Here is a 26,717-nt window from a genome sequence, read left to right as displayed (position 1 = left end):
AGGGTAGGGCTCTCAGGAAATCGTGCCAGGCAGCTGAATGGCCAGGGCAGAGGCTCATAACAGAGGAACCAAAGTCAAGAATGCTGCAGGCAGGAACATGCAGGGGAAAGTAATTTTTAGGACTATCCTGAACACTTAGTAAGCCAGAATGTCCACAGTCAAGAATCCAGCTCCTCTGTGCGGTCCTGGTCTCATCTGCCTTGTGCTGTCTTACCGGGGCTATGCCTGAGCCCCGGGCCCAGCGTTCGGGATTGCCCAGTGGTCCTGAGGGAGTGTAAGATTAAGAGTGTGCAAATGTCCAGTTTGGAAAGGAGTGGGGAAAGTTGTTGCTCCTGAGAAACAGAACTGTGAGAAGCTAGTGTGTCCCCTGGCGAGCTGGGGCTTGTCTGCTTGCATCTGTGGGTGAGTGGAAGGTGCCAAGGAATGGCCATCAGCCTACACCGTTGGACTTGGAAGTTAAGAGGTGGGGATCTTTGAGAAGCAATGAGAGTAAACTGAAGGTAGGCTCTTGGCTGCTAGAATGAGGCAGGCTCTCTGTTGGGAGCAGACTCCCTTCCTTCCTTTTCCTCTGCTAGCTTTTGCGTCACACGGCTGTCTCCCCTCAGAGCTCAGCTGCAGAGCTCTGGGGAGGACTCATAGCTTGGACTTATGGGGGTGTAGGAAGGAAGAGGATCAGGCAGCGACAACTGTGGGGGGGGCATCCTTACGAGGGGGACAGATCCAAGAGGGAATCTAGGAGGGTCCAACTACCCTGAACCCCTCAGCAGGTCTGGGGTGTTTGTTGGAACTAGGGGCTCTCAAGATTAGCTATGCCTGGACACCCACCAGAGGTTTCATAGTGGGAGGTGTGGGCCAGGGAGAGACTGCAGGTCCTGGAATGGAGAGCAAGTGGCAGGACTAAGGGGGAAGCTGGGCAGTGAAGTGCAGACAGAAGCCTTGTTCCAAAGGGCGCATGATGTCCAGGAAGGGGAGGAGAGCAGCTTTAAGCAGATCTGGATGGGTTCCCGTCTCTAGACAGGCTGACCTCTGCTGTTGAGTGAGCACTAAGGAGCCTCCAATTCCCTTTCTGGAAGCCCTAGAATGAACATCTGTTGTCCTCACTGGAGAGGAGAGGGTTAAATGAGCTAGCCGCCTCTCCTGGCGCTGGAGAGCAGGTCCACATTTGGAAACTGGGCCCAGGTTGGAAGGTTTGGGGGTGGTAAAGACAGGAGGACACTGGTGTGTGCTGGGTTCTGTTCAGTCTTGCCAGGGCCCCAGTGCCTGGGCTCTGACCACAGCAGCTGACTGCTGCCCAGACCAGCTGCCTCTGCTGAGGATTTGTGCTCAGAAGGGCCAAGGGTTTGAGAGAAGTCAGGAATGTGGCCTGTAATACAAAATCTGCCAAATGGGAATCAACTGACAAAAACGACGCCAAGAAGCACCATGCCGGCCCAAGTTCAACCCACCATCTGGCTGAGCGTCCCTGCTTGGACAAAGGTGGTACAGAGAGCCAGTGCCCAGTTTACCATCACAGATGCCTTCTGGAGGCAGCTCCTTCTCACTTTCCTCTTGGGTCAGCATCCCCTGGACCACCAGAAGACCATGGCCATCTTGCTAGACTGTGTGGGCCTGGGCACAGTATTGTGTCCTGTGAACGGACCTGGTCTGTAGGGCTCCCAGCAATTTGGGGAGCATCTGATTAAGTCCCTCAGCCTGGGGAGAAGATGCTGTTATTATGAAGTGACTCTCTTTCAGAGATGCGTTTCCGGGATGGGAGGAGGTGGTCACACAGTTCTGTGTAAGAGAATGTAGGTGTGTCATAATTTGGAGCTTTGCGTGACCCAGTGTAAATATCATTTTAATAGCCTTGCGCTGGGACCTTTCATGGCTGTGCTGGAAGCTGGTGGGAAGCCTTCATTAACTCTCCCGTGACCTGAGGAGGATACAATCTTTCTTCCTCATTTACTGTTAATGAAACCCAGGCCTTGTCTGAGGGAATGACATGGCTGAACGAGCACCTCTCTCATGTGAGTTCTTGGTGAGGGCAGGGGACTCAAAGGGTGAGACTACTTTGGGATCTGAGGGTCTGCCACAGTGGAGCTGAGCGTCAGAAAGAACAGAGCAAAGAAAGGGGTCTGCCCGAGTTTTCTTTGGCTACCTCCCTGGCCCTTGTCCACGCCCCTCCATGCCTAGCCCCAAAGCTCCTGGCCAGTGTTCTCCGAGCCCCCAAATCTCTTTTTTGCAGTGCCAGGCATGTTGGCCAGTCCTCCCGGGAGCCTGCAGCTTTGGCTGGAGATAGGGCAAAAAGGCTGGAGTATAGGAAATTCGAGTTTTGTGTGCCCTCTCATTCAGGGTGGCAGCGTCAGCGCGCGCTCCCGGGGGTCGCGGGCCCTTTAAATCCTCCGGGGCGGCGGCGGCGGGAGGGGGAATGACATCAGCGGGCGGGCCCGGGGCTCAATGGGAGCCGCGGGGACGCGCGCGCGGCCCGGGAGCGCGCGAGCCGGCGGCGGGGGCGGGCGGCGGGAGGCGGCGGCGGTGGAGCGCGGAGCCTGAGCCCGGCCGGGCCGAGCGCAGCGCAGCGGGCCGGGGAGAGGCTGGCGCGCCCGCGGCCCCGCGAATCCTCTGTCATCCGCCCCGGCGGGCCGCCCCGGCGCGGTGAGCATCGGGGGCCGGGGAAGCGGGGTACCTCCGCCTCTTTGTGTTTTCTTTTTGCGCGAGCGCGGGGCGGACACCCGCGCTGGGCTGGGGGCGCCGCCCGTGAGGACAAAGGCGCGGCCGGGGACGCGGAGGGGACGGGAGCTTTGCAGGCCGCCGGCTGCACCGAGGCGGCCCCGGGCTGGGGCGGTGGGGGACCTGCGGCAGGGGCCTGGCCGAGGTCCCGGGGTCGCGTGGGTTCCGGGCTGGCCACGGTCCCTCCTCTGTGCCCTGGGCTCCGGGTCAGCGAGGCCGTTTGCGTGTAGGGTGGGGGCGCCAGGCGGTCCTAAGTGATGGGGTGCGTGGTCACCCGGGCCACCGGCTTTGTTTTCCTTTGTGGCGAGAAGGGAGGGGATTATTTATCGCCTGGATTCTCTTTGCAGTGTGAGAGCCTTGCGCTGCAATCCTCTGTGAAGCTGGGTGCCTGGGCTCCGACTTAGGCCAGCCCCCTCCCCCTACTTTGCCCAGAGTTTTCCCACATATTTTCTTGGCATAACCTCCCCCTGGGAAGGGGTTCTGGAGAGAGAGAAAGGGGTACAGTTCCGATGAATACTGTGTTTGGGACGGCTTTCCCAGGTTTAGGGTATTCCTTCAGTTTTTATTTTACTGGTTCATTAACCAGGGTCTCGGCCCTGGGGAAGGTGGGTGGTGTGTGTGTGGAGAAGGGGGAGGACTGCTTATGTGCCCGTCTGGTTGTAGTTTGTAATTTTTCTAACCAGCTGAGAAGTCTTGACTCCTCTTGACCATCCTTTTTTTTAAAAAAAACTTTGTTTACCCACCCCTGCCCCATCCCTCCCGTAGGGGAGAGGGAGTGAAGAATTGGAAAGCTACTCTGATTGTCTGAAGAAGCCCCCTTTTAAGTGGAAGAGGGCTGGGATAGGCTAGACACTCTCTAGGGCTCTGGGTCTCTAGGGTAGGGAGACCCTGACGTTGGTGGGGTCCTGCAGCGTTGCTGGTTTGTAGCCCTCTCCCCATCTGTGTAGACAGCCGTGAGCAGAGAGGGGCTGGGGGGGGGGGGGTCATGTGCGGTGTATTTATGTAAGACACCCAGACAGAGGGCACTGGTATTTATATAACCTGGCGTGGGTATTTATGTAATATAGGATGCAGTATATTTATGTTCCTTTCCTAACCTGTGGCTTTCCCGGCTGCCATGTGTGGTCTCTGAGTTGGCGTTGGTGGAAACCCGGCGCGGGGGAGGGGGGTGTTTGTGTGTACACACCCAGCCCCCCTTCTTTCCCATAGGGATCATGAGTGTGAGCCTCTGCTCCTGTCTTCCTTGGCGGGTGCACTTAGGAAAGAAGCTGGACCGCTTGTGGACCCGTGGTACCGGGCTGGTGGGTTTTCTGCACATGTGCAGTACTTGCTGTTGGCAACCAGGGCAACTCAGCTGGGGCCAGGCCAGCCATGTGGGCAAAGGCCCTTGATGGACAGTTCAGAGTTTGGCTGTCACCCAGTGACAGCCACTTCCTTGTGCCCGGTATAAGGTCTGTAGTGGCTCTTTGGGAGCTAGTACTAGACTGGGGTGCCTCTCCTGGTGTGGACCTCTTGACTCTTAGGCTGATTAAGGAGCCCTAGTGAGTCTCTCCCGGCTTCCTTCCAGGCCTGGCAGCTGGGGGTAGGCTTGGCACAGGGAAGGGGTACCCCCCCATCCCCTCGAGCTAGCTAGCACAGCTACTATCTCACCTTTCAGGTTTACTTCTCAAGCCTGGAGTGAAATAAGTTCTAGGTAGGTGGCCTGACCCGTTTGGTCCTAGGTGAGATTCTACCATTGGCTTGCTGCTGGGTGGTAGCAAGGCCCCTCCAGGCTTGGGTTCCCATCTGGAAAAGGAGTCTCCTTGTTTGCTCACTTTAACTCATTTGTAAACAACCGAGGTTTCAGAGACCCTTTCTCCCCATTGCATAGTTTACCCATCTCTGCCTCCCCATCTTCCAGCAGCCCAAACTGTCACCATCCTTGGGTCTTCTCTTTTCTTGGCCTGGAACTGTACCCAGACCTCTACCAGGCCAGTACAGAGGGGCCCTGCCACCAGGCCCAGTCGCTGTTATCTACAGGCTTGAGACATCCAACTATCTCAGGAAGGAGGGAGGCTACTCAGATCAGTCCTGTGGGACAAGTGACTTCAGATCTCGCTGTACCTGGGGCCTCTCCCAGGAGACCCTCTCTCCTTGTCTTCAAGGAAGCTTGCCTGAGAACCTGCCCAGAGAGATGCATGCAGAGAGGCCTAGAAATTGTTCCCTGCATCCTGAGTAGAACCCAGGAGGCATTATGAAGGACCATGGCCTTCCCTTTAGGAGTGGGGATCAGACCCTCTCTCACGTGGAGCCTACTGGAACAGGCCAGCCTAGCCCTGTGCAAGTCTAGCAGCCCAGGGGCAGGGATTGAGGTGGGTACCCTGTGACCTCAGGAGTCTCCTAGTGCTCTAGGGCCCCTTCCCTTCCCTTTTTCTTCCCTTCCCTGGAGGTTGGAACTTGGTGGTGACTGTAGTACATTTTAGGATGGTTTGCCCCCATGGACCCTGTTCCTTCTATTTCTGGGGCACAGGGCCTCCCTGAGGTTCTTTTGTTGCCTCTGAGTGCATGCAGATAAGGCACCTTGGAGAAGACTTTTGGCCTTTAGCCTGTTAGGGCTGGTGGAGATTCTCTGCTGAGCTCAAGACTCAAGACTTGGGTCTCCTGGCTCTTCCCTGTTACCCCCTTTGTCCTTGGTGTTGCTTCAGGCCTTTGCCCGTGGCAACCAGCTTCCCCCCGAGGACACTCATGCTGGAGGGTCCCCTTGGCCTTCTCTTCCTGGGCCTTGGCTCTGATTCCACCTTTTCTGGTCTAAATGAAGCCTGTTCTAAACCTGCCTCAGCCGTGTCCAGGTGTGTGGGCATGAAGGCTCCCTGACACCTGGCTGACACCTGACTGCCCTTGAGCGAAGTGAAGCCAGATTGCTTCCCAGACAGTGGGAGGGAGAATGCCAGCCTCCGGTGGGGGTGCCCGAGGTCCCGTCTCTGACCTGTTTCTGCTTCTGCACCAAGGGTGAAGCATGGAGCTACGTGTGGGGAATAAGTACCGCCTGGGCCGAAAGATCGGCAGCGGGTCCTTTGGAGACATCTACTTGGGTAAGTAACTGGGCCTCTCTGCCTGTGGCCCTGGAGACAGCTCTGGGGAGGAGGAGGAGAAGGAGGGGAGAACCTGGGGTTTTGTGATCTGGGGGCAGAACTTTGCTTTGGTCATGTGGCATGGCTTGTAAGCCTCCAGGGTAACCCCAGATCCAGGAGGCTCAGGTGTTCTGGGGATGCCTCTCACAGCTGGACAGGCACTGTAGACCGCAATAGCAGAGGAGATATATTTAGCTGATCTCCAGCTGCAGCAGACCTGGGTCTCCACTGGGGCGTGGGAAAGCCCTGACTGGATAGGCATCCTCCCCCTCGGGTCCTGACATAGATGGATAAGGCGGCTACTATCATGGACCCCTGGGGAAGCTCCCAGGAGGTACAGGCCCCTCCTCCTTCTATGTGGCTTTCTGGAGTGCAGCGACACAGGGAGAGTCTTACCCCTCTGGGCCCTCCCTGTCTTCTGGATGTGCTTCCTTTTGGAAATCTGAGTTTTCCCTGATGTCTTTTTAAGCAGATTGCTGCCATCTCAGCCTCTAGGGAGGGAGAAATGAGCCCCCACCCCCCTTCAGTGTTGCTTTCCTAGCCCTGCCCTGTGCCATTTTGAGTCTTTTGTTGGCCTGCAGGGGAGAGTTTGCTTGGTAATTGCATAGATAGAGTTGGGAGTTGCTAAAATGAGATGGAAGCCTCCTTGGTCATCTTTGGTGCTGCCCCGTGCCCTCAGGAGTAGGACCCAGCTGCCTCTTGTTTCCTGGGCAAAGATAATGGACAAGTCAGGACACTGGGGTCACTAATTAGTTCATTCTGGGGTTTCTCTTCGCCAGTGCTCAGAGTCCCTGTCCCCCTCAAGTATGAATTCTTCCATTCAGTAGGCCTCAGAAGCAATGGGCAGGGATGCACGGGCCTTCCTGGCTCGTACCCGCAGGCCCCTTTCTGAACACTGGCACACTCAAGACAGCCCCAGAACTTCTGGTGGCAAAGGGGTAGAATGGCTGAGTTGTCTGCTGGAGATTGCTCAGAAAAAGTGGCTGGCGTGGCCTTGACACCGCAGCTCCACTGAGGGTAGAAGACGGAATGGGAGGCAGACACACCTGGATGTGCAGCTGCTCCAAGACCTCAGTGTTCCTCATCTGTGTCCCGGGGTGATCAGGCACTGTTGTGGAATACAACCTAGCGGCGGGTAGATGAGTATGCCAGCAAACAACTTGGTGTTTCTCTGTGGGGTGTGGTGGTGTGAGCCTGAAGACCCAGCTACTCTGGAGGCTGAGGCAGGAAGATTGCTTGAACTCAGGAGATAATGGCCAAGCCTTAGCAGTGTAGGGAGGTAACTCTGGCCAAAGAATAAGTCACGTGAGATCAAGATGTTTCTGGGCCCTCTCATTCCCTTTGGGAGGAGCTGGTGTGAGCCTGTGTGTGCTCCCCGACCCTTACCCCAGTGCCCCGTATGTGATCTATCCACAGTGCATATCCAGTGAAGGCTTGAGAGAAGCAGAGAGCAAGGAAATGGGACATAGCCTGTAAAAACCTCGCTGTGGTAGGATAGGAGAGAGTAGGAGTTGGGAACTGGGCGGGCCAGGTTCCTGTTTTCAGTGATCCTTGTTTACTGTGTGACCAGGCATGAGTGTGACAACCCTGGGTGCATGCACACACACACACAAGCACACACATGTACAGCTCTTGATACACATCAGGAGGTACCTGCTGTTAGACAATACCCTATCCTGACCCCCCTTCTACAGAAGATACATGGAAACTGTGGATGGAGCAGTGCGGCCCGAGGTCACTCAGAAAGGCCCGTGTCCCTGCTTCCTGTGGTCTACCTCCCTGGGAGCAGGACTTCCTGTTTATCTGTGGTGTCGCCTCTGTTACACCACCTGCCAGGCCCAGATTTACTCTTGTCTGCCTGCTCTGGAATAAATTGACCCTTGGTCTTTCCCTCTGCCAGCTGTGCACTCTGGTTCCCTGCCAGCCTTGACTTCCCCGGGGGAGATGAGATTGTGAGATAAGTAGGTAGGCTGCGCTGCGTGAACCCCTTGCCTGTGCTGGCCTGGGTCTTTACGCTGCTGCACACCCCTTCGGCTCTGCTGGGAACCGATGCTTTCTAAGGATCTCAGTCCTCTGGGGGCCTATGGGGAGGGGAGCTCTCCCTCTGTCCAGCTTTGACTGGGTGCACCTATGTTGGGGTGTGTGTGGTGAGCACCTCATGTCAGCACCACCCAAGACCCCATCTTGCCTGTGTGGCAGCAGTGGTGGCCAAAGGACCTTTATGACTGGCCTTGCTGGCACCCTTTGTTCAGAGTGCTGGCCACATTCTCATCATGGTGTTGGGCCAGGGCCTGACTCCAGATGGCCTCTACAGGTGGGGCCAGGCTAGGTGTCCACATCTAGCTTTCCAGGATTGACCTCGAGGAATGAGGTCTTGGGATGAGAGCATTGTGGAGAGGTTCTGAGGTCCTCAGCCCTCCTTCTTGTCCATGTCCATCCATAGTCCCCTCCCTTTAGGGTCTAAGGTTAGCTGTGCATCCTGGGGGGCTCTCTAGATCCGTTAGAAGGTGGGGAGAGACCCCTGTGCCTCAACTCTGCAAGGGATACAGAGCAGGTGGCTATAGGGATGGCCTTTGCTTGATATTTGCTTGAGACAGGGTCTCATTGTGTGGTCGTGGCTGGCAGGCCTTGAATTCAGAAATCTGACTGCCTCTGCCTCCCTGGTGGGGGGATCTTAACCATGTGTCCCCCCATGCCCAGCACCCCACCTTTTGACATGGGAGTTGGAGTGGTTGCTGCTGCTGGTTCTAAGGTGGACGGGCTCTGCACACCCCTCCCCAGTCTCAGTGTCTGTGTAGGTGGCCATAGTGAGCTAAAGGGGCTGCCCACCACTCTCTGTAGCTTCTTTCTAGGTTTCTAGTCCATCTGGAGCCAACCAGGCTCACACTTTGTCTATGTCCAAGATTGTTTTGGGGACTAATCAGTTCTCCGTTTGGTGCTGTGTGGAACTGTGGGCCAGGAAGCAGGTCATCTCTTTTGGCTTCCAAGCCTTCCCCTTCACGGAGGCACCCATCCCAGCCATCTTGCCTCTGGTTGCCCTGCTGTCTGTAGCGCACTGCCACAGAAGGTGAGCAGAGCTTCAGGACTGCCTGGCTCAGTTGCTATCAGCAGCTTCAATGAACCAGTGTGCTTGGGAGCTGGAGTGGACGGAGAAGCAGAGGCCCTGGGACAGATTTGAAATCCTGGCTCTGCTCCAGCCAGTTCTGTCTGGCCTAGGCCAGTCACTTAGCCTCTCTGAACCATAGCTCAGTGGTTGGCAGGATTAAGGGAAGTCAGAGAAAAGACTGGCTGCCTCCTGATGGGAATCAGACTGCCAAAGGTAGTGGGGGAGGAAACCGAGGCCTGTGTCTGGGGTTCGGGAGGCCTGGCAGTGGAAGAGGGAACCGTCGTGTTGGTGGTGGTGGTTAGTGGGGGCAGGGTCAGAAGGCTTTGCCTAACAGCTTAGGTCCCAGTCCATGACCTGGAAGTTGTTTGGTATATGGTTATTCAACCTTTGTGTAGGGTTTTCCTTGTGTCAAATAAAGATAACAGTAGACCCTGGCAGGGTGGTGGGTGTCAGAGTTCATCAGGGGATGAAAAGCCCCTTCCCCTGCTCCCTGTGTGTCTGCTGAATCTCCAGTGCTGGTAGGGATCATCTCTGCCTTCTGCCAGGGCATGGCCACCCTGCTGTGACCTCCCAGAGCTCTCTTCCCTCCTCAAGCCCCCTTTGTCACTGATGATTCTTAGTGAGAAGTGATTTCAGTCTCTTGGAGGGCATCTTGCAAATTCTGAAGACATTTCTGGTTATTACAACATAGGAGAGGGGGCAGTGGTGGCATCCAGTGGGGAGAAGTCAAGGGTATTGCCAAACCCCTGACAGCACAGAGTTGTCTAACTCCGAACGTCGTTGTCGTAGGAACTGTTGAAACTGGGACCTCTTGTCACTGTGCTGGTTGGGATCTCCCGCTGGGTGGCCAGGATCTTAGCCCCTTCAGGTCCTGAGCCCTCACCCCTGTCAACCTCTGTTACTCTTTTCAGCTGCCCCTGGGCTTGCTGCACCAAATCCCTCAGCTGTCCCTACCCTAGGAGCTCACGGCCCTTTCTCTAGGGAAATGTTCCTTCACCCAGAATGCTGTGTTGTCCCTATTCCTCTGCTCCCGCTCCTGTGTGGGCAGCTCTTGCCCCTCCTCACCTGGTCCCATCTCTGGCTGGGGTGGGTCGTTCCTCAGCAGCCCTCACCTTGGAGTGCTTGCTGTGCGCTGGGCCTCTGCTGAGCGCCTCTGTGTCCTAGACAGCCTGGCAAGCTGAGTTTGGCTGACAGTTTGCAGGAGGAGCACCTGGGCTCAGAAGTAGATCTGTGCCATCTCTCCAGCCCCTCTGTGTTGGAAATAAGGTGGAGAGCGATCGAGGGAAACTCCCAGCACCAGCCTCTGGCTTCCCCTTAGATACACACATCAGTGCATGCACAGACACTGATGACACCAGGTGATGAGGGTGCTACTGAGGTCCCGTGGTCAGCAGGTGACAGGTTCAGGACCTGATCCAACAGCTTGACTGTGGCAGACAGGCTCTTGGTATGTAGCCCAGACTGGCTTCAATCTCCCATCCTCCACTCTCAGCCTCCTAAGTGCCGGGATTACAAGTGTGCAACATCACACTCACTCACACCCACTACAGTCTCTGCTTTTTGATGCCTATGGCAAGACCACAGGACTCCAAGTCACCCTAGGTCCCTTCTAGTGCCGGAGCTTTATGGCCCCTCAGAAAACTGTGGGCTCTATGGAATGACTGCCAATGCGTCGAAGGGACTTTATGGGGAGCTTGGAGGAAAATGAAGTGCTTGAGGTCCTCGCAAGCCTGAGAACCTGAGCAACAGTGACCCTTCTGTGACCCCTCTTCGTACACAGTGGTGGCGCAGGTCTTTAATCCCAGCACCAGGAGGCAGAGGCTGAGAGGGGGATTCCTGGGGCTTGCTGATTAGCCAACCTAACTGATGGGACAAGCTCCAAGTTCAGTGAGAGTCCCTGTCTCAAAGACTTATCTTTATTTTGTGTGTATGGGTGTTTTCCGTGCACTCTGTTGCAGTGCTGGTGGAGGGCAGAGAGGACATCAGATCCCCTGGAACTGGAGTTAGCAATGATTGTGAGCTGCCGTGTGGGTGCTGCGAACAGAATCAGTGTCTTCCAGTACAGCAGCCAGTGAGTGCTCTTAACTGCTGAGCCATCTCTTCAGCCACTCTGTCTTCAAAAATAAGTAATGGAGGAACACTCCCAACACCAGCCTCCGGCTTCCACATAGACGAACGCATAAATGCATGCACAGACATACAAATAATAATAGTGATGATATGATTAAATTTCTAAAAGTAGTTTGCAAACCAGTCTCTAGTTGCTCCCTAGATTTAGTCATCTAATCAGTTTTTCTTTTATGTAGCTCAGAAAATCAAGTACATATGCAAAAACTGGAATAATGTGTGCGTGAAAGGAAACCGAAGACCGCATAATGGCTGCTTTCATTTCATTGAAGGGTCAGAATAGGCAAGTCCACACGCAGAAAGTAGCTAAGTGGTCACTAGGCACCCCGGCGAGGACATCGGCAGATCGCTAAAGGGCGTGGCATTTGAGGCTGTGTTGGATTCTTTCTCAGATTGACTGTGCGGTGGTTTGTACAACCCTGTGGACATCTAAATAGTTCCTCAGCGCTCATGACTGTGTCTCAGAGTTTACCTGTCTCATTTCAACGGAAGCACACAAGAAGTAACACACGAGAGGGTGACCATGAAGTCCCCCGCCCCCACCCCGTCAGCCATTCTTGTTTTCCTTCACGTGACTGCAGCCCAGCACAGATGCTTCCCTGTCTGAAAGCGCAGACTATGCGGTCTGGGCTTTGCGTGTTCGCTTCCTCTAACTTGGAGGCCTCGCTCTGTCCCTTGGAGGGCGCTTCCTCCTCTCCCCATTGTGCTCGGTTACGGATCAGCTGTTCTTTATTTAGCCAGTCCTGAAAGACGGACATGTGGGTGGTTTCCAAGCTCTTCGTTGCTGCAGACACTCTGCAGTGGACAGCTTGGCCAGGCTCTTTCCACCATACAAGGATGCTGGCTAATGGGGCCGGAGAGTCGGCTCTGCGGTTGTGTACACCCTGGCTGAGCACTGGGGAGGCAGAGGTGGGTGCATCTCTGAGTTCCTGGTCTACATAGTGAAACCCTGCCTTTCAAAAGAAAAATAATCAAGCGTGCCTCTAATCCTAGCCCTCAAAAGTCATAGGCAGGCCGGCGGATCTGTGATTTCAGGGCCAGCCTGGTCTACAGAGGAACTTCCGGGACAGCCAGGGCTACACAGAGAAACCTTGTCTAGAAAAAGAGAAGGAAAAGGGTTCATACCGCTCTTGCAGAATACCTGAGTTTGGAGTTTGGCTCTCGTTCCCAGCACTCACGGTCGGTGGTTCACAGCTGCATGTGATTCCAGCTTCAAGGAACTATAATGCAATGCTCTGACCTCTGTGGGTGCCTGTACTCGAGTTCATATACCACCCCCCAACACACATACATATAATTTGATTTATTTTTATTATTTTTTTTTTATTTGAGACTAGTCTCCCTATGTAGCTTTGACTGGCCTGGAACTTGCGATGTCGACCAGGCTGGCCTCAACTCACAGAGATCTTCTGCCTCATATTGAGAGTACTGGGTTGAAGGTGTGCACCACCACACCTCACCTGGCAAAAATTACAATCTTTAAGAAAATGGAATGTCAGCCAGCCTCCTAAAGTAGAGGTCACAGCTGGGCCACGAAAAGTCACCTTCCAGCTGTGCAGGGAGGAGAGCCCTGTGGCCTGTGAGGAGAGGAATATCAGCATGGTGGGACTTGTGGCTGCACTCTCTCCACGGATACTGTCAGTCCCCTGTCCTCCATCCCGTTTCCCCTTGGGTCTTTCCTGTCCATTAGCTGTTTGTCTGTCATAAGAATTGTGTGTTTTTCTTTCAGCCTTATGTCTGGTGCTTTGGCCAGTGTGAAGGGGTTCTGAATGTTTTGAAGGAGAGGGAACCTTTGAGTTTTTCCCCCCTTATCTTTGTGTATGTGAGCTTGTGTGCATGGAGGTCAGAGAACAACTTTGAAGTAGTTCTTTCCTTCTGTGTAGGTTCTGGGAATTGAACTCAGATCATCAGGCTTGGCAGCAATCACCTTTTCCTCCTGAGCCATCTGGCCATCTCCTTGAGAACTCTCCCTCACCCCCATACACCTTTCTCTCTCTTTTTGAGAAAGTTTTAATATACATGTTTGTTTTATTGTCATTGTTTTGCTTCTGCATTTTAATTTGTTTTGTCTGTATGTGTGGGGCACACGAGTACTGTGGCATACGTGTGGAAGCCAGTTGTCTCCATCTGAGGCAGGGGATCACAGGTTTGGGACTAGCCTGGGTTATGTAGTGAGCTGGGTGGCCCTTTCTGCTAATAGTAAATTTTCATCATTCCCAAGAGCAGCTACTGGCTCTGGCTCCCAGCCTGCTGCAGCTGCAGATCTGCTTCCGGCCTCCAGTTGGCCTTTTAACCCCCTCCTTCCCCCCTCCTGTCTTCTCCTCCACAGGCCCCTAGTAACTACAGATCTTTCAAGTTTTACAATGATCCCTCCCTCCCTTCCAAACGTGGTCTCACTCTGTAGCCCAGGCTAGAAACCATTGTGTAGCCCAGGCTGGCCTGAAACTCCTTTGTAAACCAAGCTGACTTTGAACTCAGGAGGTTCTCTTGCTTTAGCCTCCTCGGCGTTGGGATTTTGGATGTGAGCCACCATGTCCAGGTTATCTTGTGACTTCTTGAACCACAGCTTCTGGCTGAGAGCTAGGCCTTGGAGCATATAATTCCCTAGGTAGAGCTCTTGTTGCGGCTGTGAGAAGCTAGGAGGGGTGGGGAGAGGCAGTGATACAGACAGGACCTTGTGCCTAGACTCAGAAGCCAGGAGGACGAGATTCGCTCTCCGTTTCTCCATCTAGCCGCGTGGCCTCGGCTGAGTCTGTTTTCTCATCTGTATAATGGGGTTGAGAACCTTAAGAGAGAAGGTGCTGGGGTCCAGTGTGGGGGCTGCCGTTGATGTAGATGAGGGGTTGGTTATTGAGCTACCTTCTACTCGGAGTCCTCACTGGGCTCTTCACCCCTCCTCTTCTCTGTAACCCTTCAGCCCAGACACACCCACTGACCTGCCTAGCTCTAGGATCAGGTTCTGCTCCCTGGTGAATTACAAGCCTTTGTGTGTCATCCATCCCGTGACACCCCCACAGGTGTTGGTCTGTCTGGATGCACCTGACCTGTGTCCTCCAAGCAGGCTAGGGTGTGTCACCTCCTTCCCTTCCATATACTTCCCATACACCGCTCAAGAGTACCCAGCGGTTCCCCTCCCACACCCTCCCTGGTTCCTCTGACCTGGCTTCTTCTCAGCCTCACTGAATATTACTGATAGCCAAGCAGCCTCAGACCTGAGTCACTGACTGGGTAAGGACCACGTGGCCGCTTGGGATTAACCCTGGTCCTTTGCCTCCTCTCACACGGGCAGGTGCCAACATTGCTTCTGGTGAGGAAGTAGCCATCAAGCTCGAATGTGTGAAAACGAAGCACCCGCAGCTCCACATCGAGAGCAAGTTCTACAAGATGATGCAGGGAGGAGGTGATGCAGGGATGGGCTAGGAGATGGGAGATGGTGCAGAGGGAGAGGAGGGGAGGGAGGCTGAGGTGGGAGTGGAGGGGACAGTACAGATGGGAGGGTGGAAGAGGCTGGTCCTGGTGTAGAGCAGAGAGAAGACGATGCAGAGGGACCCTGGTCACGCCTCTTTTCCCTGGACACAGTGGGCATCCCGTCCATCAAATGGTGCGGGGCCGAGGGTGACTACAATGTGATGGTCATGGAGCTGCTGGGGCCCAGTCTCGAGGACCTCTTCAACTTCTGCTCTCGAAAGTTCAGCCTCAAGACGGTGCTGCTGCTGGCCGACCAGATGGTGAGTCCTCAGTCCTCCTGTTGTCCAGGTGACTCTCCCGCTGTATGAGCAGAGTGACAAGCCCCTACTCTCTCAGCCATTGTGTCAGTGGCTCCTCCATGCCAGCCCCGCAGCCCACCTCTAGAGGTTGAGCCTGTTCTAGGGACCAGGGGACACAGTACCCGTTGTGGAACCCCGAGGGTGTCTCGTGGACAGGTGGAGTCCAGGCTCAACTCCAAACCTGATGTATTAATTACTTCTCTATCACTGTGATCAAACGTGTGACCAGTCCGGGTGACAGCAATGGCGCACACCTTTAGTCCCAGCCCTCGGGAGGCCGAGGTCAGCCTGGTCTACAGAACAAGTTCCACGACAGCCCGGGCTACACAGAGAAACCCTGTCTCGAAAAACTAAACAAACAAAAACGTGTGACCCAAAACAACTTAGGGAAGAAAGAATTGATTTGGGCTTAAGGTTGCCGAGAAGGAGTCCATAGTGGTAGGGAAGGTAATGGTGGCAGGAAGACATTTCTCATGTAAACCCCAAAGCTGCTGAGTCACCCTCCTGGTGTGCCTCTGCTGCTGCCCTGCCTGATTGTCAAGCTCTGTCCCAGTGCCTCACCTGACTAAGTCCCAGGCTTCAGCCACCTGGTTTTCCCTCTGCCTGGTTATCACGGAGATTAAGTGGGGTGCTGTGCAGGGCAGGAGTGGGAGGGAGGCAGAGCAGGTACCAGGTCCTGCAGCCCTTGATGGTGCACAGAGGAAAGCCTTGTCAAAAAAGTAAAACCAAGCCACTCTCCCTTGTCTATATGCCCACCCCTACCTTAGCTTACTATTGCAAGCTGGAGAGGGAAAGTTTTATTTGGTTTACATAGCCTGATGGAATCCCCTGAATTCAAACTGTGCGGGAACCTGGAGGCAGGAGCTGATGCAGAGGCCATGGAGGATGCTGCGTACTGGTTTGTTCCTTGTGGCTTGCTCAGCCTCCTTTCTTGTAGAACCCAGGACCACCAGCCCAGGGGTGGCATCACCCACTATGGATTGGTCCCTCCCCCATCCATCACTAATTAAGAAAAGGCCCCACATGCCTGCATACAGCCCAGTCTTACGGAAGTGTTTTCTCAGTTGAGGCTCTCTCCTCTCTGGCGACCTTAGCTTGTGTCAAGCTGGCATAAACTAGCCAGCACAGCCCCCTTCTCTGAGCACCCCTATTTCTGTTAGGGCCCTGCTTTGTGTTAAAACTGCTTCTTGGTATATGTGTGTGCCCTTGTGTGTACGTGCTCGTGTATACATGGGAGTGCTTGCGTGTCAAGGGATGGGGTATATAAAGTTTGACGCTAGGCATCTTCTTTGGTTGCTTCTTACTTTATTTTTAAGATTTATTTTAAAAGCTGGGTCACACCTTTAATTCCAGCATTTGGGAAGCAGAGTCAGGTGGATTTCTGTTGAGGCCACCCTTCCAAAACAGCCAGGGCCACACAGAGAAACTCGGTCTCAAAAAGCAGAGGTGTCAGCTCTCCTGGAGCTAAAGGTGCAGGCTGTTGTGAGCTAACTGATATGGGTGCTAGGAACTGAACTCACACTGCCTGGAAGAGTGATATGTGCTCTTAACTGCTGAACCATCTTGCCAGCCCCATAAAACCTCTTTTTAATGAACTGACTTTGTTTCATTTAAAAAAGAAAAGAAAAAGAAAGCCAGAATCTGGGTGCAGTGGCTCATGCCTGTTTTCCCAGCACTCGGGAGAATTACTGTAAGATCAAGGCTGGTCTTGACTGCAGTGTGAAAACCTATCTTTAAAAAAAAAAAAACAAAAACAACAAAACAAAACAAAAAACAATAAAATCCAAATCCAGAATTGGGGTGTAATAGCTTATGTCAGTAATGCCAGTTCTCAGGAGCCTGAGGCTGGAGGTTTGCCAGGGCTTTAGAGCCAGCCTGTGATGCATAGTAAGACTTTCTTGAACGTGAACACCAGAGCTGGGGATGCAGTTCAGTGATGGAGCTCTTGTCTGGTACTCAAGAGACCCTACCTTCAATTGACAGTGCTATTTAAAAAAAAAAAATCTAGCTGGGTAGTAGTGGCACATGCCTTTAATCCCAGCACTGGGAAGGCAGAGGCCAGACATATTTCTGTGAGTTCGAAGCTAGCCTGGACTACAAGCAAGTTTCAGGACAGTCATGGCTGCAGTGAGAAACCCTGTGTGGAGAAAACAAACAAAATTCACTAAAACTCACACATACATGTAAGCCCGTGCACATGTGTGCAAAGAGCTGTATTAACTTATATTAGCCTTGGGGCTGACAAGATGCCTCCGATGTGAAGATACTTGCTGCCGCATCTGGTAGCCTGAGTTTGATCCCTGGGGCGTGGTAGAGAGGAGAACTGACTCCCCGGTGTTCTCCACACGCATATCCTGGCATCCGTACCCACAGGTAGACAAATAAATAAGAAAACTTAGAATTTTGCCTCTCCCATGGAAGGTACAGATCTTGCTGCAGGACGAAACCCAAAACCATCCTTGAGGTCTTCAGCTGCCAAGACATGAGACCCGAGTCAGCATAACCTGCCAGAGCTATGTCACATGCCTGCTTGTCATTTGAGCTCCTAAAAATTCTGTCTCGCCGGGCGGTGGTGGCACACGCCTTTAATCCCAGCACTCAGGAGGCAGAGACAGGCGGATCTCTGTGAGTTCGAGGCTAGCCTGGTCTACAAGAGTTAGTTCCAGGACAGGCTCTAAAGCTACAGGGACATCCTGTCTCGAAAAACTTAAAATATATATATATCAAGAAGGAAAGTGGGCTGTGTGTCTGCCTGACTCTTGGTGGTGTCTGGAAGCCCAGTGACAGTCGTGCCCCATCTCTGACCCTGCCCCCATGCCTGTTGACTAGCTTCAGGCCTGTGAGGGTCAAGCCAGGTCGGGCTCCATGGGATGGGGCTGCCTTTCTGCCCACCCCTTATATTTTTGTTGTGAGCCTAACTGAGCCATCTCTCCAGCCCTCTGCCTACCTCTTGATCTTGCTTTCTGCCTCTCAACATGTTTTGTGAGCTCCTTCAAGGTCCATTCTCATAGCTTGGGGAGGCCTGGCCACCCCTTGAAACCACACTTCATACTGAGGCTAGATCTCTCCCCCGGGCCAGAGCAAGGGGCCTTGTGTAATATGGCAACTCTGTGTGGAGTGACTGCTGTCTCCACCTCCCCCAGATCAGCCGCATCGAGTACATCCACTCCAAGAACTTCATCCACCGGGACGTGAAGCCGGATAACTTCCTCATGGGCCTGGGGAAGAAAGGCAACTTGGTCTACATCATTGACTTCGGCCTGGCCAAGAAATACCGTGATGCCCGCACCCACCAGCATATCCCCTACCGGGAAAACAAGAACCTGACTGGCACTGCCCGCTATGCCTCCATCAACACCCACCTGGGCATTGGTGAGTGGGCTGGGCGTGAGCAAGAATGCTGTGGCTGCTGGCCAGGATGAGCTTATGCTCCTACCTGGGTCGGTGACCCCAGGGGTTCTTCTGGGGAGCCTCACTGAGAAGCTCCCCACCCTGTCTGGCCCGGGTCTGGACTTGTTCCGTATGGACCCTTTCATAAGCAGATCTGTGTATATTTTGTCTACCTTGGCAGTCCACTCGAGTGGGTGGCAATGTTTCCCCATTTGTCTCTATGAGAAACGCAAGCCCAGATGTTTAGCATGGCTGTTTAAGGGCAGGCAGCTTAATGAATTCCGGAGCGTGATTTGACCCCAGCCCTGTCTCAAGCTATAGTGTGTACAAGACAGGCCACGGAAGGGGGTGGTGGTGGGTGCCCACACACAGATGTTGAGTGAAATAGCACCCGGGCAGGAAAAACTGGCTGGAACAGACACAAGAAAGCTCTGCCTCAGGCAGTCCAGAAGAGGAGGAGAACAGGGCACCAGTTATAACAGAGCGTTCCGGAGCCAGCGGGCATGGAGGAGGGGAGGGCAGGGTACACAGTAAGAAGTGCAGCCTGACTGACCCTTGACCTCCTGACCTGTGGCTCCTGACCTCTTGGCCTGTGCAGAGCAAAGCCGTCGAGATGACCTGGAGAGCTTGGGCTACGTGCTCATGTACTTCAACCTGGGCTCCCTGCCCTGGCAGGGTCTCAAAGCAGCCACCAAACGTCAGAAGTATGAACGTATCAGTGAGAAGAAGATGTCAACGCCCATTGAGGTCCTCTGCAAAGGCTACCCCTGTGAGTATCGGCGGACATGGCATTTCCTTCTATGGGCACAACTCGGGGCGTGGTCTTACCCCTGACCTGTGTGTATGACAGTCTCTCACTAGGGTCTGTCAGCCTAGGAGCTAGCTGGGATACCTGAACCCCCACACTCCACGCCCAGCTCTTACATACCCGTTGTTCCCAGCCCCATCTCTTGCCTAACCCTGAAGGTCCACTCTCAGCCTGGATTGTCTGAAGAAGTAGAAATTTAGGTCATGATGGGACTGCATCCCACCAGGCTCTTGAACAAACAGTCTTTGAGTGTAGGGCAGCTGTTGACCTGGCGGCTGTGACCGCAGAGTGCTTGGTGAGACAGGTGGCGAGCTGTGCCTACTCCACAGCACCCCTGCTTCAGAGCGGGCCGTGCTCTGTTCATCTTTCAGCCTGCCCCTCTTAGAGTGATGCTGCTGCAGGGTCAGTGGGTGCCTAGGACGGTGGTGGCCGCCGAGGCTCCCAGGAGAGCGAACCTCACAGTGGCCTCCTCTGTCCCTGTGTCCTACCAGCTGAGTTCTCAACATACCTCAACTTCTGCCGCTCCCTGCGGTTTGACGACAAGCCCGACTACTCCTACCTGCGCCAGCTCTTCCGCAACCTCTTTCACCGGCAGGGCTTCTCCTACGACTACGTCTTCGACTGGAACATGCTCAAATTCGTGAGTCACCGGCAGGCCAAGGCGGGCTTGGGGGACTGGACAGGGCACGCTCTGACACATAAGGTCAGGGTGACCTGGTGGGGGGCGGGGCTCCCATTAGATGGGAGGTACCAGCTGGACAGTGTGGATGAACTTGCGGGGGTCCCGGAACCCCTCGTCTCCAGCCTGCTTGGCCTAGACAGGGTGTGCCGCCATGGGGGGCAGGGCCCAGGGAAGGCACCACCACCTGCCAGGTGGAAAAGAACCTGGCCTGACCTTTGGTCCCTTTTGGGGACCTGTGGTTCATGGATGGTGTTGGACGGACCCCCCGCTGCCCTGATAGCTGTCTGCACTTTCCTGCTACTCTTATGCGCATCCCAAGTGGCTGCCCTTTCTGAGGCCTCCGTGGCCAGCCTGGACCCTGTCAGAGTGGCCACTTTGTTCCTGTTTATAGGACCCTGGGTCTTACTAGGTAGTTGTTCTGTCTCGCTCTTTTAAGGGTCACTGGGTGGGTTAGGGAGAAGCATTCACCAATCATGCCTCAAGCCCTGGAATCCGTGAAATTGTATGTCTTGTTTCACATCTCTTCTGGAAAAAGGGGGCTTCCTCGAGCCAGGCTCAGCCCCGAGACAGCGAAGCTCTTGCGTCACCCTGCCCCCGTCCTTGGCCTTGCGCTGGGCCCACGTACTCACCCACTTACTCGCCCACTTACTGGTAAGGACCTTCCAGAGCCTGCCTGGCCTTTCCAAGATTTGCAACTTAGCCAGCGAGCATGAGGGCCTAGCCTCAGCTGTGCTCTCTCTGTCCTCTCCAGGTGCCCGGCGCCCCTGGGCACCCAAGGACCCCCAGATAGGCCAGTGGAGGAGGTGGAACCACTGCCTCCCCAAAGATACTGGCCTGTGGTCTGGACTCCAGGGCCCCAGTACTGACACCGCCAGGGGTATCTCGGTCCATCTCAGCCAAGCTTGAGGAAACATCCTGCGGGATGGCGGGGGTGATACTCTGTTCCAGAGAGGTGGCTGTTCAGTGGAGAGGGTGTGACAGAAAAGGCCCTGCGTGGGATTCTCAGGAATGGACCGACTAGAACAAGCCGGAAGAAGAGACAATGCCGCTGCCGGGGAGGGGCTTGGTGGCACGTCACAGGACCCTGCTCCATTTAGACCTCGTCATTGGCCTATGTATTGATTCCGAGATCATTAAACACTATCCTTCCCTTCGTTCTCGTTTGCCTCTCTTTTCACAGAGTGGCCCTTGGCCCGTTCCATCCAATGTTAAGAATGAAATAGGCCTTGTGTTCTGGATACCAAGATGGGCACAGTGATTTTGGGTTCCTCTTCTCTCTGGGCCCTAGTCAGTGACCTGGGCCTGTTCTTTAAGGAAATCTCATAGGCCAAGGACCTTGGGGACAAACCTGTGGCTTTTATCTCTGGGGCTGGAGTGGAAAGTGGATAGTGGGGCTCCTTCCAGCTCAGAGCATGTTGGGAGGCAAGGTCATGGGGCTAGCGCTTCTTAACACACGGGGTTCAAAGCATTGGGTTCCAGACACGTGCTACAGAAAATTAACTGAATCCAGTTTGGGGATGGGCTCGTCCCTTCTCAGTGAAGCTTGAAGAATGGATTTTGTGTACTCTAGACCAGTGCTGCCCATACAGCAGCCTCTGGCCTTGTAGCGCTGACTTTCTCATTCACTGAAATAATTGGAAATGGACTCTGGCTCCTCGGTCATCCACCAGATCGCTCTCAGAAGACCACAAGTGGCTGCTGCTACATCCATCGTGGCAAATGGGAACATTTGTTATTACAGGAGGTTCTGCGGACAGTTGTTGTGGGCCTTCCTCACAGTGCCCCTGTGTGACTGGCCAGCTGACAAAAATCTCAAACTTGGCCAGATGTCCCCTCCCTGCCCCATTGTTGGTCCCTGATCTCTCCCTGAAGTCCTCTTGGAGGCAGACACTAGAGTTCAGAGCTGGACAGCCATTGTCTCCACCATGTGTGACCCTGTCACTGCGTGGCCAGCCAGCTCCATTACCAAGAACATCTACAGAAGACATCAGAAGCTTTCACAGCCATCAACCCAAGACCAGGCCTTCTCACCTGCCCTGCAATAAACAAGCCATCACCAGTACTGGACAGACAGACAGAGAACAACAAACTGGAAGGAGCCACTTGACCTTGGAATGACCTTCCATGTGCCACCCCAGGGGACTGGAATTCCAGAGGCTTGGATCCTGGGAAGTCTCTCTGGGAAAACCACGGCTGTTACAGCCAGGAGAAGACGCCACCTAGCCAAGGACAGACAACTGCACAGTAGAGCCATTGTGTAGGGTCACTCGTGCGACTTTGCCTCTGACTTTGTGTTCCCTTGTGGACAAATAAAGCCCATGAAAACTCTCTGGTGCGCATTTCTTGATGCGTCCATCGCATCGGGTAGACGGGAGCAGGGTGAGGGACCATATCTGGCCTGAGCCTGCTGGAGCTGCTGAGACCCCAGCCAGCCACTTGGCCGCGTCCTGAGGTGATCCTCTTAGCCTCCCCGACCCTCAGTTTCCCTTTTAATGAGAGACTGAAGTCATCGCTGCCACAGGACAGACTGTTGAGTGCCACAGCCCCTGTTTCTCTCAGGTTGGGCTGAGTTCCTGCTGAACCAGGCAGCCAGTGTGCCTGTGGGAGGAGCTCTGGCAGTCCTAAGCCCTGGTTTCTGAGTGGAGGACTAGGAATGGCCAAGGCAGGTCTCTGAACAGTGTCCTTTTGAGGGACAGAATGGGACTCAGTGGCAGGACCTTGTTTAGCCCCAGCTTTGTACTGGCTGTGTAGTCCAGCCAGGTCACAAGGTCTCTGACCAGGTCAAGTAAGGACAAAAGATGTCAACATTTCCACTTCAGAGGGGCCCAGATGAGGAGTTAGGAGCGCTTGGCTACCCCAGTAGGTCTGAGGCGTCATTCTGAATCAAGCTACTCCCTTCAGGGGTCCCTGAAGACAGCTCCTTCCCCATGGCCCAGAGCATCAGGGCTTCTTAGTCCCTGTAAAGTCATGGGTTTGCAGAGCCCAGACCCCATGGCCGTGAGCAGGCTCCCATCTCAGCCTGCAGCTCTCTCCTCCACAGATGCGGCCCCCCTCCCGCCAGCCCCCCGCCCTTCCCTGTGGACGGCCTCAGGACCAGCTAGGTAACTTGGCCAGGCACTGTTCCCACGCTGCATTGCTTTCTGGTCCTTTCTCCCTTCTTGTACTTGGGGTAGCATCTTGGAGGACAGGCCCTTGGGGGCTCAAGGCACCTTCTCTAGCTTTGCCTGAGGGCCTTCTTGCTCCGTGGAACATCTAGCCTGGCTTCTTTTGTCCCCTGGGCTTCCAGGTAACAGCATTGATGGAGTCCCTAGGTCTCCTGGCTCCATAGTAGGAGTAGCAGATCCGGGAGCCAGGAACGGGTGGCCTTATGATTGGGCACTGGGGACCTTGGCAGAGAACTGGCTCTGCTGTCACTGGAGTTGAGACTCTGAACCTGCCCTTTCTTCTCTGGCTGTGGTCTGTCTCTCAACTAGTTGGGCCTCTGAATGCTTTTCCTGCTTGATTGGGAACACAGGGAGCCCGGTTGGAAGGACCAAGTCCCCTTGGTCGTCCTGGAGATGCCAACCTGGTCAGGCTGAGCTCTCTCTGCTTCTCCTCTGGCACTTCCGTCTTCTAGGCGCTGGGTGGCTTGGTTCCTGTGCGTTGTGGTAGAGGGTAAGCACTGGCCTTCTTGGTGTATGGGAAGAAACAAGGTGAAGGTCTCCACACCTCCTCCCTTGCTCTGTCCTGCTAGGATTCTGGGTTGCAGTGCGGCATCCTCATAGGGCTGATGCGAATCTCCTCTCACGTTCTTATAGGGTGCAGCCCGGAATCCCGAGGACGTAGACCGGGAGCGACGAGAACACGAACGGGAAGAGAGGATGGGGCAGTTGCGGGGGTCCGCGACCAGAGCCCTGCCCCCTGGCCCACCTACGGGGGCCACCGCCAACCGACTCCGAAGTGCAGCCGAGCCTGTGGCTTCCACCCCAGCCTCCCGCATCCAACAGGCTGGTCAGTAGGGGCCTCGAGCCTTGGGCTATGCCCCAGGAGGGTTTGGGGACTGCTTATGCCCACACTGAGGGTTGGCTCCTGCCCTCCCTCCAGGCAATACTTCTCCCAGAGCAATCTCACGGGCCGACCGGGAGAGGAAGGTGAGCATGAGACTCCACAGAGGTGCGCCTGCCAATGTCTCATCTTCAGACCTCACCGGGCGGCAAGAGGTCTCCCGGATTTCAGCCTCACAGGTGAGCTACCTCTCACCAAGCTTCTCCGGGAGATAGGGGACCTAGGTATTCCCGGTGTTGGTCGGACCTTATGGTCTCTTCCCTCCCCTTACTCTCATCGCCCTACATCTCATTGACCCTCCTTCGTTAAGCAAAGTGAGAAACTGAGGCTCAGAGAAATAACTAAGCCCAGTAAGCGGTAGCACTGACCATGAGGACCCAGTCTGGGTGGGCAGTGGGGGCCTCAGAAACAAGTTGTTTGCAATTCCCTCCATAAGGAAATCCTCAGTGTAGTTCCCATTGGCACTGATAACAACAAGGGATGTGAGAAGTGAGACGGTCCTGTCTGGTGGCCCCACTTAATGGCCACTTTTAGACTCAGAATGTAGGGAAAGGGACTTGGCAAAGATAGATCTACCCCTTCCTGCCTGTAGGAGGTGAGCCTCTGTGGACCCAGGCCTGGGGTTGAACCAACCTTGGCCTCCAGTTTGGGTGTGGCCTGCAGCCAGTCACTTTGCTGCCTGAAGCGCTTAGAGCTATAAAGCCAAAGCCTCCGGCAGCCTCCCATTCCCACCCTACCCCCACCTCCCCTACCTCTGACGTCATACAGTCTGCCTTTAGGTTGAGTGCTCTGCTATGATGGATGGAGCTCTAGGTGGGGAGCCATTTGGGAAATCGCTAGAGCTGGCTACTTAAGGACTTAGTTGACTTGATTCTTCCCCCTTATCTCTCGGGCCCCTCTTGAAGACAAGCGTGCCATTTGACCATCTTGGGAAATGAGGAGAGCCGCCACAGACCAGTGTTTGCTTAGGTGAGTGCTGGGGTCCCTAGCGGGAGGAAGACAAGTAGTACATGAAGTAGAAGCAGCACCATGGACCTCCCCTTCCTGCCATCTAGGCTGTGGCTTCTTACAGACGAACTTGAATCTATACACGCTAACACTGCTGGGAAAACCTTTCTCAGCCCTTGGTTCTTCTTTCCTCCTGGTGCCTAGGAGAGACCAGGGTATCGGCCACACGTGGGCTTCCAAGGCTTTAGCCTATTTCTGCTTTTTGGCTGTTACATAAGCTAATACAAAGCTAAAAAGGGGCCAGGATGCAGAAAGAGCCTTGGTGCTTTTATACCCAGCGAAGGCCGTCTGGCCAAGGTGAGTTGGGGTTGGACTGCCTTAGGCTTTGGAGGAAGTAGTAAAATACCCTTTAGCCTGGTTTGGGGAAAAGGGCCACAGGATCTAATGGTCCATATTGACTGGGCTCCCAGGCAGTAGCTCAAACAGTTCACTCTGCAAAAATTCCCCCACAGCTAGTCTGCTCAAGCCGTGAGGTGACTGGGATGACTGCTCATCCCACCAGGACAGAGGAGCATGGTGGTGCCCTCTTTGGGACGGTGGTGCACTGTGTGCTGGGTCCAAAACCAGACTCGGGCTCCATGAGGGACAAGGAGGGGACTGGGTAGACTGAGGCAGCCAGGCCACTGACCTGTTGTCTCCGTAACCTTTCTAGTGTCTTCACTGCATCTTCTTAGAAACAAAATGAAACAAAGAACAGAACGAACCAACCACTCAAATGAACAGAAAGGAGAAAACAACACACAACCCAGCACAAAGTCGACAATGGATTTTGTTTCTTTGATTTATTTTTCCAATGGCAAAAAGACAAGATATCCTATCACTGAGGATTCCTGTCCCCCTCGCCTTGCCCACTGCTCCCAACCCAAAGGCTGCCAACACTCCAATAATGACATCGGGTCATACTCCAGCCACCTGTTCCCACCACCACCCACCACGTGCCGGGCAGCCGTTGGAGGTGCCTGAAGAATTTGCATCAGGGAGTGGTTTGGCCGGTCAAAGACCCTTGAGATTTCATGAGCCTCGGATTCAAGGAGACATGCACAGCTGCAGTCCCTTGGCGGTGACAATGGCCAGCTTCGTATTGGGCTTTCCCAGAGTCCCCCTAAATATCCTGGTCCCCCTCCGTCTCCCCCTCCCATCACTTCTCTGCAGAGATCTTGAGAGGGCAGTGAGGTGGTGGGCCATGATGCCTTGTGCATGTGTGAGTGTGTGAGTGTGTGTGAGTGTGTGTGTGACCTGTCTTTTCCAGAGCAGCAGGTGGGCTGCCACGCCTACCTAGCCAAGTTTCTGTTCTCGTCCCCCTGAAGTCAAGGTGGGGTGGACAATGACCTCCACATCCCTCAGGGCATAGAGTCCTTGCCTCTTTTCCCGGATGCCAGTGCGTGGCAGCCCCATCTTCCATATCTGATCTTAGGGCAAGTTCACGGAGTCTGCTCCCAAATGGCTTCGGCTCTGACTTACCAGTTAGTCCCCTGGTCCTGACAGTCACCTGTGGTCACCCCTCTTCCCAGGCCTGACTTCTGAGTAGGACCCTGGGTCAGGGTTAAGTGTTGAATTTACCCTTCCTGGTTAACACCTGGTTTTTAACTTTATTTTATCTTTGTTTGTTTTCTCGGTGTGTGTATTTCCTAATTTATTTACCTCTTTTTCCCTTCTTTTTTTTTAATTAAAGAGCAAAACTTTTTATTACTTTGTAATTTAAAAAACTGAAAAAAAATTACTGAAGAACTTTGGGGGGAATTTTGTACTTTTTCCTGTGTAAATATTGGACTTTTTTGAGCTTTATTGTGGTTGTTAATTTGAAGTAATAAAGTAGAAAAGGACAAAGTGATGTAGGCCACCCTTTGTCCACCTCTTTGCTCGTGGGGTTTCTGCCAGGGACAGCACATCAGAGAGAAGCCATGAGCCTCAGGCGGCTGTGGCCAGGGTCATTGAGACCTGTTGTCATGTGGTACCATCCAGGGGC

The 26,717-nt window shown here is 54.2% G+C and overlaps 1 protein-coding gene across 3 annotated transcripts; it reads left to right on the top strand.

Moving 5' to 3' along the window:
- Nucleotides 1–1,987: 1,987 nt before the first annotated feature.
- LOC121461189 (casein kinase I) lies at nt 1,988–26,582 on the top strand. 3 transcript variants are annotated; one of them, XM_041672096.1, is made up of 11 exons: nt 1,988–2,006; nt 5,697–5,780; nt 14,342–14,452; nt 14,632–14,780; nt 17,963–18,191; nt 18,808–18,978; nt 19,509–19,657; nt 23,497–23,689; nt 23,783–23,922; nt 24,649–24,712; nt 25,404–26,582. In XM_041672096.1, exons 2-10 carry the CDS (start codon nt 5,705–5,707, stop codon nt 24,679–24,681), a joined length of 1,251 nt encoding a protein of 416 aa, XP_041528030.1. In that variant the 5' UTR covers nt 1,988–2,006; nt 5,697–5,704; the 3' UTR covers nt 24,682–24,712; nt 25,404–26,582. The 3 variants fall into 3 exon arrangements, with proteins under 3 accessions (XP_041528030.1, XP_041528031.1, XP_041528029.1); XM_041672095.1 differs by lacking the exon at nt 1,988–2,006 and adding an exon at nt 2,456–2,634; XM_041672097.1 differs by lacking the exons at nt 1,988–2,006; nt 23,497–23,689; nt 23,783–23,922; nt 24,649–24,712; nt 25,404–26,582 and adding exons at nt 2,452–2,634; nt 20,235–20,350; nt 20,451–22,041.
- Nucleotides 26,583–26,717: the final 135 nt, after the last annotated feature.

Source organism: Microtus oregoni, unplaced genomic scaffold (genome assembly GCF_018167655.1).
Source record: "Microtus oregoni isolate MIOR12 unplaced genomic scaffold, Mior012 000022F_ref0000154, whole genome shotgun sequence".
Taxonomy (NCBI): Eukaryota; Metazoa; Chordata; class Mammalia; order Rodentia; family Cricetidae; genus Microtus; species Microtus oregoni.
The sequence above is the reverse complement of the archived record's forward strand: the minus strand, read 5'-3'. Positions and strand labels throughout refer to the sequence as shown.

What these genes read in the sequence shown, in the direction of transcription:
- LOC121461189 (XM_041672096.1), top strand. Translation starts at nt 5,705, where the DNA reads ATGGAGCTACGTGTGGGGAATAAGTACCGCCTGGGCCGAAAGATCGGC. An exon ending in TGCTGCTGGCCGACCAGATG is followed by an intron (nt 14,781 to 17,962) that starts GTGAGTCCTCAG and finishes CACCTCCCCCAG; the next exon opens with ATCAGCCGCATCGAGTACAT. An exon ending in CCCGGATTTCAGCCTCACAG is followed by an intron (nt 23,923 to 24,648) that starts GTGAGCTACCTC and finishes CCCCTCTTGAAG; the next exon opens with ACAAGCGTGCCATTTGACCA.